The following is a 20,915-nucleotide window of genomic DNA, read 5'->3' as shown; positions in this document are numbered from 1 at the left end:
TTTAAAAATACATTTTTTAGTTTGTTTGAATCAGGATCCAACATTACAATTTTCAAGATCTTTATGTTTTAGCCTTAGAGTCTTACGATTTTAGATTAGAAGGTTGGCCTTGGTCATTTCATCTGTCCCTATCTTTTTATAGATGAGAAAAATTGCCAAGGGTCACAGGGCTGGCTCATTTAAGATTGGAACCTGGACCTTCTGATTCTTAATCTCAGGTGCTTTTTGTTTTTAGCAGAAAACATTGTGAAGGCTTGTCTTTACAAAAAAGTTTTCCATCCTTTGGTTTCTGTGCATTATAAGCAATGACATGAACATAAACCCACATCACTGGGACTTGGGCATTCAAACATGAAGGTTTGAGGTACTTTTATTCCAGCTATGAATCCTGCTCAGAGCCAAAATTTGATGGCTGTAACCACTGTTCTCCCCTTTTGTCACCTTTTTAAGAAGGTTAGCTCTGAAGCTTGACTATAACGTCTGTGGTGCTGACTTTCTCACAAACATCCTAAATCTCTCCCAGTCTAGTGTGCTAAATTTGCTGACTTCCTCACTTAGTCTTTGTGGATTCTGGCATTTTTAAGTGTATATATTCTTTTCCTCATATTTACTTAACAGTGTGGGCTGGGAACCACTCCATGTCCATTCATAGTGATCTTCCTCAGTCTGTTTTTATACCATTGGATTGTTTTAAAAGCTTTTCTAATAAGTTGTGGATTTGGTTCTATGTTAGGAATTTTTTGTCACACTTGTTTTGCCAGAAGCTTTAGGATGCCATGGTATTCTCTTTCATCACAAGTCACTGACGAGGAGCTCTTAGCTTTGCATTGGAACAGGGTCTTTGCTGTGCTGTTTGCCTTTTCCTAGCTCCCAGGTTGAATCAGTAGTTAGTTTTGCCATTCATGGGGCTAGATGTCCTACCTCATGGTGGGCCATGCTGGGCTTTGGGAGAGAGCCTGGGTAGGACTTGGGACACTTAAATCCAGAAGAATTCTGAGAATCCTTGCCATGAACTGAAGTAAATGATCGTGGTTGCTCTTCCCTGTCCTCCGCAGGCCCGCCAGCTCATCCTGCAGTATGGCTTGACCCTCAGTGATCTGGATCGACACCCAGAGGTAAGATTGCCACTCAGAGGCAGACCACTGTGTATTTCTCTCCGCTTTTTTATGGCTGCACTTGTTCATGGGCTCCAGATATCTTGTAAAATCTAGGGAAGATGTCAGTTAGTTGTACCAAGTTTTCTCCTGGGACCTTGAGTATTAATTTTGGCTGAGATCACAAGTGCCGAGGTGATTCCTTTCCACCACATTCCTTGTGGTTTAACCCCGAGGGCTCAGTGTGAATGTATTAAAGGGAAGTGGGCAAGCCCAGGGCTGTATCCAGGGCTTCCTGAGGTCTTTGTGCAGAGGTATAAGAGTGAGCCAGCTCATGGAGCTTGCCACTAAGTGGAAATATGGAAGAATCATCTGAGGCAGCCATGGACATTTGAAAATATTAAAACTAAGTTTTGTGGTAAAGACTAACACAGGGGCAGTCCAGAGGAGACTGACGTTCGTGAGGGTGAGCAGTATCACACACACTACCTGGCATTTTCTGAGCCATTATTATGTACCAGCTTTTGTGCTAAGTGCTGTACCTGTATTAAACTGTTTCATCTCCAGTATTCTTGAAGATAGGATATCATAATTTTCCCATTTTATAGATGTGAAAAAGGCACAGATTGGGTAAGTCATATGGCTAATGCCACAGGTTTTAAGTGGCAGAATCAGAATTTGAACTCAGGCACATCTCTTCTAGACTAATGCTAGTTTGAGTTTTTTGGGAAGAGGTAAAGTTTGAATTGGGCTATAAAGGCCAGGTGGCAGGGGCAGGAGAGAACATTCCAGAGAGTGGTAGATGGGAACCACAGGAACAGCTCCATGTGGGCAAATGGACACTGCTCGGACTGGCTGGGGTGATAGGACAGAGTGAGTGTACTGCGTTGGTGCATAGTGGGGAGAGGGAAAGCGGGGAGAGGGAAAGCAAAGCTGGATAGGAAAAGTGGGGTGGTTTTATGGCACCTGGAAAACCAAGCAGGTTGAGACTTGATGGTGATCTAGTAGCCCATGTTTCTGTCATACACATGGGCCTCACAGGGGTTAGTAAGAACTATGCAAAGGACTTGGGGATTTCTGTGGGCAGAGCCAGCGGCACAGGCTGATCATGTGTTCAGCAGCTGTGAAGAGAGTGGTTTGGGCTGAAGGTGGGCCTGGAGCCCAGACAGAAAAGGTTGCCACTTTCCATACCCCTGAGAATTGCCACAGTGCAGCCTAGCTCTGGGGTTAATGCAGGCCTGGGGAGAGCAGTGCCGGCTGTAACTTCAGACAAAGGCTGGAATCTGTAAAAGGCTGGAAGCAAGCATGACCCATATGGAACTGTATTTTTTACACCTGTGCCATGCCAGCCATGCCAAGCAACTTAGTAACTGCACCATGAATAGAGTATGTACCCTGCATACTGCTTGCTGTCTTTAAAAATATACTTGGGGTTCCTACAATGTCCATGTGGAGTACCATGAGTGATGAGAAATGTGTAACTTTCTTGATTTTGATTTTTGAAAGCTAGATGAACCCATTTGCCCCTCAACTGCTTTTGGGGCTTGTGGTGGAGCTTCCTAATAGAGGGAGCGGGCAAGCCCAGACAAGTGGGGTCTTAGTGGCAATGCCCCAGTAATTTCCAGTTCGGGAACTCATCAACTTTCTTATGTATCTCTTCATTTGATCTTCATGTCCACTTGAAATTGCCTGTGAGGTTGCTCACAGTTAGTACAGAGACTTCTGAATCAGTTTTTTTTTTTTTTTCCCACCCCCAATGGAATTTAGTAGCACAGATATTACTGTATTGGCCCTTTGGTGGGACAAAACTCATTGTAATGTCTAAGATTTTTTATTCCCCCACCAAAAACTAATTTTTGCCTCTTGGGGGAGGTGATAGCACCCACACTGAGAACACGTGCTCTAAATAACGCCAGCTTGTCCACAGAGAAGCCCATCAATGAGAAAAGGGAACATAGTCTTGTGGGTAAGAACTGCACCCTGGTTAGAGTCCCAAGTCCTGTGCTGTTTCCCTTTGATCCTAGTGGAGCAGCTTAACCTCTTGTAGCTCAATTTCTTGATTTGTTAAATGGGAGTACTAGAATTAGCTAATAGGGCTGCTGAGTATCTGATGAGCTATTGCATGCTCAGGCAATTAGCAGAGGCTCCCCTCGAGTGGTTTTTGTATCTTTACCTTTCCCCCAATACAGATTGACCTTGCCATCGATGGTGCTGATGAAGTAGATGCTGATCTCAATCTCATCAAGGGTGGCGGGTGAGTGTTGTGGGGGCTTCTGTGCTAAAGAGTATCTGCCAGTTAATCCTTAGCAAAGCAAGATGGATACAGAATAAACAAATTGCCACTGTGATGTATGCCAGTTTGTCTTTCTCCTAGGATATTGATAGCATATGGCCTTAGACCCAACTCAGCATTTCTGGTCATTAGCAGCAATTTACTGACAAGGAACCTGGGCCTCTTTAGTGAGATCATTCATCGTAATGGATTCTCTGTGGATTTGTGTTCTTTTGTTGATTCAGACTTTAAAAACTTAAGGCCAAATCAAAATAATACTGGGCTAGATTGTTAGGTCTGTGGGCACCAGTGTGTGACTTTTGCTTTAAAGCTGTGCTTACCTCTGTGAGCAGTTAGGGATATTATTTGTTCATTTGGAAAACATTAATTGGGTATTTCTTAAGTGCTGATTTGGGGAGTGGTGGGAATGGTGAGTTGGAAAAGGTGAAATCCTGTTCTGCTGGTTCTTATAATCAAGCAGACCATTGAGTGATGCAGCATTTGTTTAAAATCACACTTTACTGTTTATTAGATTTTCTTATGTGTTACTTAATCCTGTCAACTGCAGATGTGAGATAGTTTAGCTGCTAAACCCTAGAGGTAGACCTGGACCCAAATCTGCTGATTCAGTGCTCTGGGCTCTCCCCACTTCATCACCCTCATTGGCAAATAGTCGACTGGGCAGGTTGTTCAAAGCGTGCCCTCTTCAGCTTCTAGACCCTCCCATTCATGCCATGTCCAGATGACGTCTCCCTGAACACAATGCTCCCTCTCAGATGCATTTGGATGGAATTATGCCTGGCCTGAATGGGAACCCGTCTGCTTTCTAGGTTTCTCCCAGACAAGGGTAATGTTTCTAGAGTCTATTTACTAGGAGCAGCATGATGGGACTGGGGATGTCCCTTTAAAAATTAAAAGTTAAGTTTCTCTTTAAGTGCCAGGATTGAGTGGATTTGGGATTCCTGTATTTGACCTTAGTTCCCAAACTGAGATTTTTGTCTTACTCCTGTGTTCCTTTGCTTCTTTCCTATCTGCAGAGGCTGCCTGACCCAGGAGAAGATTGTGGCTGGCTATGCTAGTCGCTTCATCGTGATTGCTGATTTCAGGTACAGTTTCTGGTGTCTGAACTGCCAACTGAGGAGGTAGATTGGACCCCCAAGCCTCATCCCCATTTTTGTGAAAGAGGAAATGGAGAGCTGCAGGGACTCTCTGACTTTCTGAGACTGATGGCTAGGACTTAGTACAGTGTCTAGGAGACCTTATGTTCTGCTTCTAGGCTGAAGGTAGATGTTGCTAATCACAGCACTGTTATCCGCAGCCAGGATCTCTAGCATTGTTTCATGTGTTCAGTGGAACGGGTAAACAGCTTGTCACCCTGTTAGCAGAGCATGCTCTCATGTGTCATGTCACTCACTGGATCCTCACAGGGAGCCTCAGAGGAGGCAGGGTGTGCCCTGCCCACGGGCAGTGACTCAGTGTGCCCTGCTTCTTCTCGGGTCAGGGTTTGCCGCAGGTGACTGGTGTCATTGATAGTCTTTGACCAGGCTCTCAGATGCTCCTTCAAGGAATGTAGTCAAAAGCACTTGTGCTGAGCATGTTAATTTCAAATATGTGTATGTGTATATTTACTTGTGAAATATAGCCACAGGATGAGCATAAATATTAAACACCTACATACCCACAAGCCAGCAATATCAGATTTTAACATTTTTGTCATATTTATTTCAAATAGCTCTTTTCCTATATAGTGAAAACAGCTAATTCATTTGAAGCCCTGTGTATATTGCCCTTGATCACTTTCCTTGCCTTCCCACCATCTAATTAACCCCATTCCTGAATCTGGTGTTTGCCTGTACTGTTGAGCTTATTTACTTTTATTGTACTTTTTGACTCCTTCTTTCCAGGAAAGATTCGAAGAATCTCGGGGATCAGTGGCACAAGGGAATCCCCATCGAGGTCATTCCAATGGCCTATGTCCCAGTGAGCCGAGCTGTGAGCCAGAAGTTTGGGGGCGTGGTTGAACTTCGAATGGCTGTCAACAAGGCTGTGAGTGGCCTGGTTTGGCCGGGCGTGTGCTGGGTGCACTCAGGTTTTCAGTGTGGTGTCCTCCCTTCTGTTGCAGTTGGGTCCTGTGTGCTTCCACCAGGCAATTGGCTTTTATTTATTTTTAATTGATGTATTTGTTTATTTTCGGAGAGTTGGCCTGTTAGTTTCTGCATTCAAACTCGTGTAGACAAGACCACACTTAATACAGTGCATCTCCTTTGTATAGATAGGGGAATGATTCTTTCTCTGTGCCTCAGGTTCTGACATCCCACAGGTGATCTGACCTTTGTGCCTGAGGCCTGGAACACCCTGATTGGCAGCTGTGAAACCCTGGCTTTGGGAACCTGCTTGGAGCAGAAAGTTTTTTAGGTTCCATGGTGTAACTTCTTTTCTCCCTCTTCTTTCCTCTCATTCTGTGGTTAAATGTGACAAGAAGTAGAATTTCTTGGGGTGTGTGAACTCTTCCCCAGGAATACTCTCCAGATGGTCCACATTTTTCGTGTTTCTCTTTAGCTTCTAAAGTGGATTGCGCAGAACTTTTCCCTCTTTTTATACTTAAATAAACAAATAAGCAAAGACAGCAATCCAGAAGCTAACCACAGTTACATATGTAACTACGTAAACATTTTGGAGGATATCGAAAAGATCTGTCACCCTACCCTGATACATTTTTATTTTGATATATTTTGTCCCCAGTGTTTCTGTGACTTTAAAAAAAACCGTAGTTCTGTTCCTAGTGATTGTACAGTGCTCTGACTGACGTTCAGATTGTCGGCACATGAAAGAAATGCAGCACGAAATGGAGAAGTCATTCAACCTTGACCCTGTCAGAGTTCTTATTTGAAAGCCACATTGCTGCTAGTGTTCTTATTGTCTTTTGGACTCTGTTTCTTGCCCTTTTTCTTATTAGCCAAGTAGTAACTTAAGGAAGCAGATAAGAACAATGAATTTTGGACTAACTTAAGGAAGTAAGAACAACGAACCAGAAATCAGATAGGAATGTGGTGATAATTGTGACATGTTCACATAGTCATAGTGGGAGCTCATGTGAGTAAAAATAGCTTGATACATTTGTTAAGAGGCTTGTATTCTCTCTCTCTCTCAAAAAAAAAAAAAGACTACAATCTAAGTCTTTCTGATTTCAAAGCTCCTGCTTATTACCACTTCACAGCACACCTAGAAAGCATAAGGTGGGAGCAGGTTAAAATGCATACTTGTCTTTGGTTATCCCCTCTACTTTCCTGTCCTTCTCTGCCTACCTGTATCTGCATCCTTGGTCACTGTGGAAAATTATCTTCTAGGGTCCTGTGGTGACAGATAATGGGAATTTTATCTTGGACTGGAAGTTTGACCGGGTACACAAATGGAGTGAAGTGAACACAGCTATCAAAATGATCCCAGGTAACATGAGTGGCATTCACCAGTCATATACACACCCATGCCCTTCATAACTGGCCCCTACATCTGGCCACAGAAGGCACAATGGACATGGGCTTTGTAAGGCTTGGTTGGAAAGAAGAATTCCCTTTATACCATGTTTGGGTTTTTAACTTCACTTCCTTTGCCATATTCCCTTCCACCAACAATTGTTGCTTACCTAGTAGCTTTGTTGCTTGTGCATTTCACAGCCTGTTTGAGTTGGGATAGTCATGAAGCTGATGGAAGTTCAGAGGGGACTTGCCTTGAAATATAAGGCCATCGTTCTGTGGGTAGAACCTTTCCTTCCAGGAGCTGGACTGCAGCCTTTTTTTGTGGGCTCTCTTCTTAAGCAGGGGGGAAAATGACTCAGTTAATCCACATTCATTGGATGCATGCCAAAGGCAAGATGTTGTGCTGTGTGTTACAGGGGATACTTCGATCTGGAGGACTTGTAATCTGTCCTCAAGGAGAATTGATGTAAACCTGGGGAAATCTGTGTGTATGTGTAGAAGCCATGCCTACGAATAAGATAGAATGTGCTCAGTTCTACTAGAGGAATACCAAGAGTCTAGAGTGCACAAAAAGTTTCTTTTTGGGAGAATGTGAGGATGTTCTATGGTGTAGAGGTGGTTTTTCATCCATGCCTTGGCATAACATAAGTTAAACACGGTGCTAAGTGTCTAAAAATGTTTCCTTTGATTCCCAGTTTTATGAGGTAGTTACAGAGCAGGGCACTGGCTGAGAAAGGTTAAGCCATTTGCCCAAAGACAGCACCAAGATGGGCACCCTAAGTTGTCTGCCACTAGACCCTGAATGTTTAATGCTTACTTGCTGAAGCAGGAGGCGAGGAGAGGCTATGTAAAATGAACATTTAGAGCCTTGGGGAGCCTCTAATGCAGCTGTGCCAGGGAATGATGGAATAAGAGCCAGGATGGGGCTCTGCGTGAAGGATGGGTGGGCAGTGTAGAGATGAGTTATGAGGCTGGAGTCCTGGTCCAGGCTAGAGGAGGTATCAAGGGCTCGTACAGGGGGATTAAAAGGAGGAGGCAGTCTTGAGAGGTATCAGCTTCTTAGGATATTGCGAGACTAAGAGGCTAACGGAATATTCCCTATCATGGAGTATTCTTGGGCCAGAACTGGCTGACAGGACCTTTCAGTCCAGTTTAATGGAGTAGACTATTCTGGATAAGGATCCTAACCCAGGTGTGCTCTGGCATGTTACCTTTTAGCAGTTAGTTAACATCTCTGTGCCTGAGTTTCTTCCTATGTAGAAGGTGCTAGTTAATTCTAGTACCTACCTTATAAGGTTGTTGGGTGAATTAAATGAGTTAAAACAGTGCCCATTGCAGAAGGGAAAGTGTTTGTTGAATGAATAAATCCCTTGAAAGAAAAGTACTATTGTTACTATTAATTAAATATACTAAGATTCTAAGATATACCTGTGCTAGTTGGGATTTAAAATAGTGTGAATATAAGCTGTGTAATGAAAAGCTAGTTCTTCCAGTTCTACTTTATTTATTAATTTTTTGAGATAGGGTCTCGCTCTGTCACCCAGAATGGAGTGTAGTGGTGTGATCATGGCTTACTGCAGCATTGACCTCCTGGGCTCAAACAATTCTCCCGTTTCAGTGTCCCCAGTAGGTGGGACTACAGACGCACACCACCAGGACCGGCTAAGTTTTGAATTTTTTATAGAAACGGGGTTTCACGATGTTGTCCAGGCTGGTCTTGAACTGGGCTCAATGTCTCCCTTGGCCTCCCAAAGTGCCAGGATCACAGGTGTGAGCCGCTGTGCCTGGCCCCAATTCTACTTTAGTTTGTTATTTTATTTTAGTTTTTTATTGACAGTCTTTTACCACGTTAAGTCAAAAAGATGAGTTGGCTTATACTCATTTTCTTGGTTAGTGTTCTCTCTTTAGTGGAAGAACTAAACAGCCAAGAAGGTAGGAGGAAGAGAAGATTTGCAAATCACTGTTAGTAAAATGGGAGAACTTGTCCTTGGTGATAATGCAAACAAACCCAGGGCCCCAGGAGGAAAGGGCTCACCAATGTGGCTGCCGTATAGGTGGATTTCTTGCAGTGCCCACTAGGTGTCACTCTTGCTCCTGGTTAGACCTTTCTTGGCTTCTTAAGATTCTGAAATGTCCTTTGTAAGGAAATTTCCCTTATGTGATTCTTCATAAAAAGTATGTAGAAGCTGCATCCTAAAGACGTTCAGAGTTTTGTTAGGAACTTAAAGTGAGGAAAATGATAAAAGAGCCTAGGTATTAAATCATATAATGTGATATCTACAGGACAATCAGAGTGGTTTGCTGTATCTTTTCTCATTTTTTCTTTTCCTGATTGAGTCCATTAGATTCACGGCTGGACAAGTATCAGGAGAACAGAAGTAGGACGAGTTTCCCTGTTTATCTCTGTTACCATGTGCATTCGTACACAGTATGTGAGGACACTTAGAGAACAACTCCCTTTGATGTTTTGTTGTATTCCACCCAGAGCAGAGTGACTGAATTGAAGGGCCAGGGCTACTGGAGTTCTTTCCCCTAGGTTCACATTTAGCATCCTCTGCTCTTTCCACTATATTTTATCAAGGAGTTGGGGGAGGTCAGTCACACCCAGCATCTCAGTAATTGAAAGAGAAGTTGCTCTAAAGTCTTACCTTAGACTGCTGCCCATTCATCTCTGCTCTTTCTTTAAAACCTTTTCTGAACCTGGTTTAACTGTCTTTTGGATCAGTGGAAACTTTCTCCTTATACTGCAGACGTTTTGAAAACGGGTCTTGAGTGGCTACTTTGTTCATCTTTGGAAGGATCCAGTTGCATAGGCACAGTTTGGTGTCAGGGACCTTTATTTGTGTTCAGCAACTCTTTGCTCTGCCTGTTGGCTTTTCGTTACTCGATCACTACTCCATTTCATTTGTTTACTGGGAGCTGTCTTTGGGAGTTTTTTTTAAATTTTAAAAATTATTTCAATAGTTATTGGGAAAAGGTGATGTTTGGTTATATGGATAAGTTCTTTAGTGGTGATTTCTGAGATTTTGTTGCACTTATTACCCAAGCAGCGTACACGGTACCCAGTGCGTAGTCTTTTCTCCCTCGTCCCACTCCCACCCTTTTCCCCGAGTCCCCAGAGTCTGTTGTATCATTCTTACACCTTTGCGTCCTCATAGCTTAGCTCCCAGTTATAAGTGAGAACATACTATGTTAGGGTTTCCATCTCTGAGTTACTTCACTTAGAATTATGGTCTCCAACTCCATCCAGGTTGCTGTGAATGCCATTATTTCATTCCTTTTTATGGCTGAGTAGTATTCCATGGTGTGTGTGTGTATGTGTATATATATCACATTTTCTTTATCCACTCGTTGGTTGATAGGCATTTAGGCTGGTTCCATATTGTTGAAATTGCAAGTTGTGCTGCTATCAACATGTGTGTACAAATGTCCTTTTCATATAATGACTACTTTTCCTCTGGGTAGATACCCAGTAGTTGTTTTGCTGGATCAAATGGTAGTTGTACTTTTGAGTTTTTTAAGGAATCTTCACACTGTTTTCCATAGTGGTTGTACTAGTTTACATTCCCACCAGCAGTGTGAAAGTATTCCCTTTTCACTGCATCCATGCCAACATCTATTATTTTTTGATTCTTGTGGGAGTAAGGTGGTATCGCATTGTGGTTTTGATTTGCATTTCCCTGATCATTAGTGATGTTGAGCATTTTTTCATATGTTTGTTGGCCATTTGTATATCTTCTTTTGAGAATTGTCTATTCATGTCCTTGGCCCACTTTTTGATGGGATTTTTTTTCTTGCTAATTTGAGTTCCTTATATATTCTAGATATTAGTCCTTTTTCAGATGTATAGATTGTGGAGATTTTCTCCCACTCTGTGGGTTGTCTGTTTACTCTGCTGACTGTTCCTTTTGTTGTGCAGAAGCTCTCTATTTAAATTAAGTTCCACCTACTTATCTTTGTTTTTGTTCCATTTGCTTTTGGGTTCTTCGTCATGAAATCTTTGCCTAAGCCAGTGTCTAGAAGGGATTTTTCAGTGTTGTCCTCTAGAGTTTTTATAGTTTCAAGTCTTCAGTTTAAGTCTTTGATCCATCTTGATTTGATTTTTTGTATAAGAGATGAGAATCCAGTTTCATTCTTCTATATGTGGCTTGCCAGTTATCCCAGCACCATTTGTTGAATAGGGTGTCCTTTCCCCCTTGATGTTTTTGTTTGCTTTGTTGAAGATCAGTTGGCTGTAAGTGTTTGGCTTTATTTCTGGCTTCTCTATTCTATTCCATTGGTCTATATGCCTGCTTTTATACGAGTACCATGCTGTTTGGTGACCATGACCTTATAGTGTAGTTTGAAGTCAGGTAATGTAATGCCTCCAGATTTGTTCTTTTTGCTTAGTCTTGCTTTGGCTATGTGGGCTCTTTGTTTTTCCATATGAATTTTAGGATTTTTTTTCTAGTTCTGTGAAGAATGATGGCGGTATTTTGATGGGAATGCCATTGCATTTGTAGAATGCTTTTGGCAGTATATGGTCATTTTCACAATGTTGATTCTACCCATCCATGAGCATGGGATGTGTCCCATTTGTGTTGTCTGTGGTTTTTTTCAACAGTATTTTGTAGTTTTCATTGTAGAGATCTTTCACCTCCTTGGTTGGCTATACTCCTAAGTATTTTATTTTTTTTGCAGTTGTCATAAAAGGGGTTGAGTTCTTGATTTGATTCTCTACATGGTTGCTGTTGGTGTATAGCAGTGCCACTGATTTGTGCACATTGATTTTGTATCCTGAAACTTTACTGAATTCATTTATCAGATCTAAGAGCTTTTTGGATGAGTCCTGAGGGTTTTCTAGGTATATGATCATATTATTAGTGAACAGCAACCGTTTGACTTCCTCTTTACTGATTTGGATGCCCTTTCTTTGTCTTGTTTGATTGCTCTGGCTAGGACTTCAGTAGTATGTTGGATAGAAGTGGTGAAACTGGGTATCCTTGTCTTGTTCCAGTTCTCAGGGGGAATGCTTTCAACTTTTCCCCTTTCAGTATAATACTGGCTGTAGGTTTGTCATAGGTGTCTTTTATTACCTTTAGGTATGTCCCTTCTATGTTGATTTTGCTGAGAGTTTTAATAATAAAGGGATGCTGGATTTTGATAGATGATTTTTCTGCATCTATTGAGATGATCATATGATTTTTGTTTTAAATTGTTTATGTGGTGTGTCACATTTGTTGACTTGCACATGTTAAACCATCCCTGCATCCCTGGTATGAAACCCACTCGATCATGGTGTATTATCTTTTTGATATGCTGTTGGATTTGGCTAGCTAGTATTTTGTTGAGTATTTTTGCATCTATGTTCATCAGGGATATTGGTCTGTAGTTTTCTTTTTTTGTTATGATCTTTCCTGGTTTTGGTATTAGGGTAATACTGGCTTCATAGAATGATTTAGAGAGGATTCCCTTTTTTTTCCCATCTTTTGGAATAGTTTCAGTAGGATTGCTACCAATTCTTTGAATGTCTGATAGAATTCAGCTGTGAATCCATTTGGTTCTGGACTTTTTTTTGTTGGCAGTTTTTAAAATTACTGTTTCAGTGTCGCTGCTTGTTATTGATTTGTTCATAGTTTCTGTTTCTTCCTGCTTTAATCTAAGAGGCTTGTATATTTCCAGATTTTCTAGTTCATGCACATACAGGTGTTCATAGTAGCCTTGAATGATCTTTTGTATTTCTGTGGTATTGGTTGCAGTATCTCCCATTTCATTTGTAATTGAGCTTATTTGGATCTTCTCTCTTCTTTTCTTGGTTAATCTCACTAATGGTCTATCGATTTTATCTTTTCAAAGAACCGGGTTTTTGTTTCATTTATCTTTTTTGTATTTTTTGTTTCAATTTCATTTAGTTCTGCTCTTATCTTAGTTATTTCTTTTCTTCTGTTGGGTTTGAGTGTGGTTTGTTCTTGTTTCTCTAGTTCCTTGAAGTGTAACCTCAGATTATCTGTACTCTTTCAGAGTTTTTGGTTTAGGCATTTAAGGCTATGAGCTTTCCTCTCAGCACTGCTTTTGCTGTATCCCAGAGGTTTTGATAGGTTGTATCACTGTTATTATTCAGTTCAAATAATTTTTAAATTTCCATCTTGATTTCATTGTTGACCCAGAGATCATTCAGGAGCAGATTATTTAATTTCCATGTATTTGTATAGTTTTGAGGGTTCCTTTTGGAGTTGATTTCCAATTTTATTCCACTGTGATCTGTGAGAGTACTTGATATAATTTAGAGTTTTTAAAATTTATTGAGACTTGTTTTGTAGCCTGTCTTGTTGGAGAATGTTCCAGGCTGAAGAAAAGAATATATATTCTGTACTTGTTAGGTGGAAAGTTCTATAGATATCTGTTAAGTCCATTTGCTCCAGGGTATAGTTTAATTCCATTGTTTCTTTGTTGACTTTCTGTCTTGATGACCTGTCTAGTGCTGTCAGTGGAGTACTGAAGTCCCCCACTATTATTGTATTGCCATCTATCTCATTTCTTAGGTCTAGTAGTAACAGTTTTATAAATCTGCGAGCTTTAGTGTTAGGTGCATATATATTTAGAATTGTGATGTTTTCCTGTTGGACTAATCCTTGTATCATTATATAATGTTTCTCTTTGTCTTTTCTAACTTGTTGCTTTAAAGTCTGTTTTGTCTCATAGAAGAATAGCTACTCCTGCTTGCTTTTGGTTTCTATTTGTGTGGAGTATCTTTTCCCACCCCTTTACAGTAAGTTTATGTGAATCCTTATGTGTTAGGTGAGTCTCTTGAAGACAACAGATACATGGTTGGTGGATTTTTATGCATTCTGCCATTGTGTATCTTTTTATTTTTTTGAGACGGAGTTTCACTCTTGTTGCCCAGGCTGGAGTGCAATGGCATGTTCTTGGCTCACTGCAACCTTCACCTCTCAGGTTCAAGCAATTCTCCTGCCTCACCCTCCCGAGTAGCTGGGATTACAGGTGCCCGCCACCATGCCTGGCTAATTTTTTTGTATTTTTAGTAGAGACGGGGTTTCACCATATTGGCCAGGCTGGTCTCAAACTCCTGACCTCAGGTGATCTGCCTGCCTTGGCCTCCCACCGAGCCTGGCCCATTGTGTACCTTTTAAGTAGAGCATTTAGGCAGTTTACATTCAGCGTTAATATTGAGATATGAGGTATTATTTTATTCATCATGGTAGTTGTCTCCTGGATACCTTGTTTTTTTGCACTGTGATATTGTTTCATAGGTCCTGTGAAATTTATGCTTTAAGGAGGTTCTATTTAGGTGTATTGTGAGTTTTGTATCAAGATTTAGAACTCATTTTAGCATTTCTTGTAGGACTGGCTTGGTAGTGGCGAATTCTCTCAGCATTTGTTTGTCTGAAAATGACTGTATCTCTTCTTCATTTATGAAGCTTAGTTTTGCTGGATACAAAATTCTTGGCTGATAATTAATTTGTTTAAGGAGGCTAAAGATAAGACCCCAATCCCTTCTGGCTTGTAGGGCTTCTGCTGAGAAATCTGCTGTTAATTTGATAGGCTTTCTTTTATAGGTTACCTAATGCTTTTGCCTGGCAGCTTTCAAGATTCTTTCCTTTGTCTTACTTTAGATGACCTGATGACTGTATGCCTAGGTGGTGATCTGTTTGCAATGAATTTCCTGAGTGTTCTTCAAGCTTTTTTATTTGGATGTCTAGATTTCCAGCAACACCAGGAAAGTTTTCCTCAATTATTCCCTCAAGTAAGCTTTCCAAACTTTTTGATTTCTCTCCTCTCCTTCCTCAGGAACATCAGTTATTCTTATGTTTGGTTGTTTAACATAATCCCACATTTCTTGGAGGCTTTGTTCATTTTTTTGATTCTTTTTTTCTTTGTCTTTCTTGGATTAGGTTAATTTGAAAGCCTTGTCTTCGAGCTCTGAAGTTCTTTTTTTCTACTTGTTCTAGTCTGTTGTTGAAATTTCCCAGTGTATTTTGCATTTCTCAAATGTGCCTTTCATTTCCAGAAGTTTGATTGTCTTTTCTTTATGATATCTGTTTCTCTGGAGTCCTTTTAAATTTTCTTTAAGTTGGTTTTCACCTTTCTCTGGTACCTCCTTGAGTAGCTTAATAATCAACCTTCTGAATTCTTTATCTGGCAATTCAGAGATTTCTTCTTGGTTTGGATCCGTTGCTGGAGAGCTAGTGTGATCTTTTGGAGGTGCTGTAGAACCTCGTTTTGTCGTATTACCAGAATTTGTTTTCTAGTTCCTTCTCATTTGAGTAGACTGTTTCATTGGAAAGATCTGGAATCCAAGGGCTGCTGTTCAGATTCTTTTGTCCAATGGGGTGATCCCTTGATGGAGTGTTCTCCGCCTTCCCCTAAGGATGAGGATTCTTGAGAGCTGGACTGCAGTGGTTATGCCCTTCTGGGGGTAGCCACCCAGTGGGGCTACCGGGCTCCAGGCTGGTATTGGGGAATGTCTGCAGAAAGTCCTGTGATGTGATCTGTCTTTAGGTCCCTGAGCTGTGGATACCAGCACCTGCTTCGGTGGAGGTGGCAGGAGAGTGAAGTGGACTCTGTGGAAGTCCCTGGTTGTATTTTTGTTTAGTGCACTGGTTTTCTTGAATGCTGGTTTATGCTAGCAGTGAAGTTGCCATGTGGACAGACTCAGGATCTCTGGTTAGCCAGGATGTTGCAGGCGGTGGAATTAGCTGTTGTTTTCCCCTTTTTGGAGCAGGGTTGTTCTGTTACGAGTTTCTGTAGTGGCTTGAGTTGGTTGGCCTTCAGCCAGGAGGTGGTGCTTTCAAGAAAGCATCAGCTGCAGTAGTATAGGGGGATACAAGCTTGTCTACGTTGGCCAGGATAAGTATTTTGGTTTCTTAGGTAATGGGCAGGGCCATAGAGCTCCCAAGGGTTTATGTCTTTTGTCTTTGGCTACCAGGGTGGGTAGAGAAAAACCATCAGGTTAGGGCAGAGTTAGGTGGGTCTGAGTCAGACTTTCTTTGGGCAGGGCTTGCTGTGGCCACTGTGTGGGGTCGGGGGGTGGTTCTCAGGTCAATGGAGTTATGTTCCCAGGGGGATTATGGCTGCCTCTTCTGCGTCATACAGGCTGCCAGGGAAGTAGGAGAAAGCCGCCAGTGACAGACCCCCACCCAGCTGCCACACAGCCAGCAAGACCAGTTTCACTCCCGCCATGCCCCACCATGGTGAGCAGGGCTGAGATCTTGCCCCAGGCTACAGGCCTCCCTACTGAGAAAGCAAGCAGGCCTCTCAGGCCTCGCCCCTCCCTGCCTGCCTGCCTGCACCTTCGGCTGTGGGTTCTTCATTTGTATCTGCACTTCCCATTTGTCCCCCACCGGATTCTGCTCAGGAAAATTTGTGCTCAGTTGAAATTATTACGAAGTTCAGCTAGAAGCTTCCTTCACCCTGTGGCCCCTTCCCAGTTCTGCTGGCTGCCTTTTCTTCCCCAAGGACCCCTGTGAGATAGAGCCAGGGATGGCTTCCCTGGGCTCAAGCTGGGGACTGGGAGTGTCTACAGGGCTCTTCCTGCTGCTGCTTCTACTTTTATAGTTTGCTCAGCTCTCTAAATCCATTTCAGCTCTAGGTAAAGTTAAATCCGTCTCCTGTGATCTGGATTTTTCAGGTTCCCTGGTGGGGATGTATGTTCAGAGGCAAACTTTTCCCCCTCTCACACTTTGGGAACTCACAGTTTTTTGGCTGTCTTATGGAGTTTGCAGCAGCAAGCCACTTCTTTCAAAGGGTCTGTGAATTCTTTTGGTTTTCCTGGTGTGTTCCTGTGGTGGTTCTTGGAGCAAAAGTTCACAATGTGTGTCTCCACACACTGTTCTGTCTGTCCAAGTGGGTGCTGCACATTAATCCTGTCTTCTATTGCCATTTTCCTGCAAGTTTTCATTGTATTTATCCTTTTGAATTTGTGTAGTTTAAAATTATGAGTTAAACAGTGGCAAGTCCTCTTTTCCACTTTTCCAACCAACTAGTTACCCTATCTGGAGGCAGCCAGTGTTACCAAAATTGTGTGGCCTTTGAGATAGACTTTCATAAACACACAAATTGAAACTCCTCCCGCCCCACCCCTTTTTACACTAGCGGTAGCCTGCTTTATACATGTTCTGTTTCCTGCCTTGCCTGTCTTGGAGATTATTACACACTGGCTTATAAAAGAGCTTCCTTGTTCCTTTTTTTTCTGAATACCTGCATGTATTCCACTTTACCTATGTAACATTATTACTTAACTGGATCACCACTAGTGGTCATTTATGTTTGCAGATTTTTGCTAGCAGGGAATCACTGGATGAAAGGATTAATGTGTCTGTGATTTTTGTTAGATGGTACCAAATTGCCGTCTGTAGCTTGTATTCACTTAGCCTTCTACCAGCAGTGTGTGCAGGTATCTGTTTCCCTGCATACCTGGTCCATTATACCTTTTCTCTTACAGTTACAGTTACTCTTACAGTTAAAGTTTATGTCATTGAAGTATGTGTGAGTATATGTAAATATTCTTGGTAAAGGTTGTGTGTAGCTGTTAATTTTCACTGCTGAATCATATTCCATCATCTGTATGTGTGTGAAAAAAAGTTTATATCTATTCTACTCTTTTAGTTTTTTCTCTTTCTTTTTTTGGAGACAGGATCTTGCTCTGTCACCCAGGCTGGAGTACAGTGGCATAATCATGGCTCACTGCAACCTCTGCTCCTGGGCTCAGGCGATCCTCCCACCTCAGCCTCCTGAGTAGCTGGGACTACAGGCATGTGCCAGCATGCTTGGCTAATTTTTGTGTTTTTTGTAGAGCTGCCATCTCTATGTTATGTTTCCCAGGCTGGTCTCGAACTCCTGGGCTCCATCAGCTCCATCTGGAGCTCCATTGAACTCCTGGGCTTCATTCCCAAAGTGCTGGGATTATAGGCATGAGCCACCATACCCAGTCTCTGTTCTACTCGTGATGGACATTTGGGTATTATCAGTTTTTAGCTAATAGGAAAAGTGCCGCTATCAACATCTTACACATGTCTTTTGATGACCAAATGTAAGCCTAACAGTTGTATATCGAGGAGTAGAATTGCTGAGTGGTTAGGTTTAAATCCGTCAGCTTTGGAAGATGAACATTTCCAAAGTGCTTTTGCCAGCTCAGCTTTCACCATCAATGTGTATGAGTGTCTTTGCATCCCAGCAGAATTTCATTACACTGACTCCAGTGTGTGTGTAGTGGTATCTTGTAATATTAATTTGTATTTCCTTTCAGTGAATGAATTTGAGCATCTTTTAAAATGTTTATTGGCCATTTTGGATAGCTTCTTTTGTGAGGTACTTCTTCAAGTCTTTTGCCCATTTTTCTATGGGGATTCTGTCTTTTTCTTGATGATTTATAAATTGTTTATATTTTTGATATGAGTCCTTTGTCAGGTATATGCTTTGCAAATATCTCCTCCCATTCCGAGGAAATCTTTCAAGGCTGGTGGTATGATTGAAAATAACTGGTAGTGGGGCTTCTTGGTTGGAGTAGTCATGGAGGGTCTCTAGAGGATGACTTGCCATCTGATATGTCTGAAGGACAGAGCTGAGCCAGCCCCTTGAAGCGCTTGACAATGACTGGCTCGGGCAGAGGGAACAGCATGAACAAAGGCCTCAGGGCAGGACAAAGCTTAGCATGTTTGGGTACAGAAAGAAGGCCAAAGTGGGAGGGGAGAAAGAGGTGGCAAGAAGAAATGAAGATAATCAGAATCTCTTTTCATTGCTCTGTGGGAGAGAAAGGCTTTAGATTTGTCATTCGTCCAATGCTGTGTATGACAGTTGCTTCTAGTGACCCTGCAGTCTTTGAGTCTGTTTTTGCTTTGGGAGGCTGAAACAATGTTTCTTTCTGTCCTTTGTCCTGCAGGTGTGGTGGACACAGGCCTATTCATCAACATGGCTGAGAGAGTCTACTTTGGGATGCAGGATGGCTCAGTGAACATGAGGGAGAAGCCTTTCTGTTGACCCTGCAAGGAGCAGAGTGTGTTCACCTTGAGTCTCCAGCCCACAGCCAAGGTGGACGTACCTCTCTAGGAGCCTTTGCCTTAATGTATCTCTGCCAGGGTGGACAACTTGTGGTGGGGGGGCGGGGGGAAGAGTGGGAGGGGAAGTTAAATCCAGTCTTATGAAGTATTGTTATTAAATGTCTTTTTAAAAAGAGAAATATAAACATATATTTTTACTATTAAAATATTCAGTTTTTTAAATGAAGTAGAACTTGAGTTCATGTTTTATATGAAATATTTACCAAAAAAAAAAAAAGAGAGGTGAACTGTATTTAAAACCTTTGACTTGAGTCTGCTGGTAAAGCTTCTGAATATTGAGTTTGCTGAGAAATAAAAATCAAAACTTCTTTAAGCTGGTAAAGTGAGAGGCCCACCAGCAGTGATCTCTTGATGCCTTACTGGAAACTTTGTTTACTTGTCTGCTACCCTCTGATTTGTTTTTAGTTAGTTTTTATTGTGAGCACACCTAATACCTAGTTACATCTTAAGATCAGGTTTATAAAACTGGAGTGGAGCGGTATAGTATGGAATGACTCGGAATGTAAGCTGTCAGGGAGAAAATGTGGTTACACTTTTGCTAAGATCTGGGGGTTTCTTCATATTCCTGCTGTTGGAAGCAGTTGACCAGAAATGCTTGCCAGTACTGCCAAAGCACTGCTGTGAAATGTGAAGTACTTTGTTTTTTTTTATTTTTAATGATTTTCTTTTTGTTATTAATATTTTTCTCTGTTCCTTTGTTATTACTTGCATGATTTGGCATCAGAAGTCCTTACCTCTTTATATTGTTTGCAGGTTTAAATAAAACAGTGTGGTGCCATTTTGACTCTTTTGTCTTTATTGTAGAATTTAAATTTAAATGGCCACAGAAGGAAAGCCAAGATGGGAGAGGAATCAGTTTTGCCCACCCAGATCTGTGATAAGGGGTGGAATTCACTCAAGAAATCTTGAACCAAAGAATAGGTAAATACTTTCATTATTTCTGGGAGAGCTGTCTTCCAGATATGTCAGTTATCTAAGGAAATATGCCATAGCCCTTTGTCAGGCAAGGTATTAATTTTCTTCATGCATGAAGGGTAACACAGATGAACAAAAGTCACAAATTATCTCCACGTTTTATATTAGTGAAACCTTCTTTAGTCATGGAAGCTGATATGCAGCAAATCATATTGCTGCATTTCCTCATTAGCACCCCCAACCTGAATTTCCTCATTAGCACCCCCAACTCTGTAATCTGCAGACAGTCTGCTTAATAAACAGTCAGCTCTTCAGAAAAGAGCCTCATAACAGGGAAAGGAAAGGCCTGACCAGCTCAGTGAGCATTCTAGACAAGGCTCAAAGGAATCCATCCTGCTGTTAAAGAGTCTTGATGCTGAGAACCCTGATTTCCCCTTGCTAACTTTGCACAATACTTGGAACAGTCATTTCCTTCATTTTACTCTCTATTTTGATGCTTGGATAATAATGATCAGACATGTTGGCATCTAAATTCTTGCTAAATCAAGTTGTAGAATGAAAGTTAATCAGGAGAGAAAGCATTAAAGATGCTTATTTCTTTCAGAATTCCCTCTTCACTCTCAAGGTGCTCTTTAAAAATAGTTGCCTCACATATTGTTAGGAAGCCTATTGTTAAGAATACTTTATTTTCTTTTAATTTGGGTTATAATTTTTGCACAAAACGGGCACTACATCTTAGCTGAGATCTTGATAGAACTAATTTTTGACATAATCCTTTGAAGCTCTTGTGGCATGGATTAAATTTAGGAATAAAGATAAACAACAAAGTTAAGCTGAATTTCTGAAAAACACCTGCATGCACCACATCACATGTAAATGTTCTGTGGGTTTCACAGGCATTCGCACCTGTGATGGATCTGCAGTTCCTTTGAATGTCGATGTTATGGTTTTCTTCTCTTGAAAAAAACAAAACACGTGCTATGTTTTAGGCACACGTACAGCGAGGTACATTTTGACTAAAGATTCTTCATTAAAGCTCATTAAATGCGATCTTTCTGGGGAGTTAGATGGAATAAATTAGATGGAAAAAACAATTTTTTTC

At 41.5% G+C, this 20,915-nt stretch overlaps 1 protein-coding gene across 1 annotated transcript in view; it reads left to right on the top strand.

Annotated features, from left to right (window-relative positions):
* Positions 1-19,682, top strand: part of RPIA (ribose 5-phosphate isomerase A) — a 58,611-nt gene extending 38,929 nt beyond the window's left edge. The window contains exons 4-9 of the mRNA XM_002811804.5: positions 1,056-1,115; positions 3,284-3,348; positions 4,404-4,472; positions 5,271-5,412; positions 6,714-6,813; positions 18,721-19,682. Of these exons, the coding sequence (XP_002811850.2) occupies positions 1,056-1,115; positions 3,284-3,348; positions 4,404-4,472; positions 5,271-5,412; positions 6,714-6,813; positions 18,721-18,818 (534 nt within the window). The 3' untranslated portion in view covers positions 18,819-19,682. The remainder of the gene's footprint in view (positions 1-1,055; positions 1,116-3,283; positions 3,349-4,403; positions 4,473-5,270; positions 5,413-6,713; positions 6,814-18,720) is intronic.
* Positions 19,683-20,915: the final 1,233 nt, after the last annotated feature.

Source organism: Pongo abelii, chromosome 12, assembly GCF_028885655.2.
Source record: "Pongo abelii isolate AG06213 chromosome 12, NHGRI_mPonAbe1-v2.0_pri, whole genome shotgun sequence".
Classification (NCBI taxonomy): domain Eukaryota; kingdom Metazoa; phylum Chordata; class Mammalia; order Primates; family Hominidae; genus Pongo; species Pongo abelii.
Note: the sequence above shows the minus strand (reverse complement) of the source record. Positions and strands in the feature narration are given on the sequence as shown.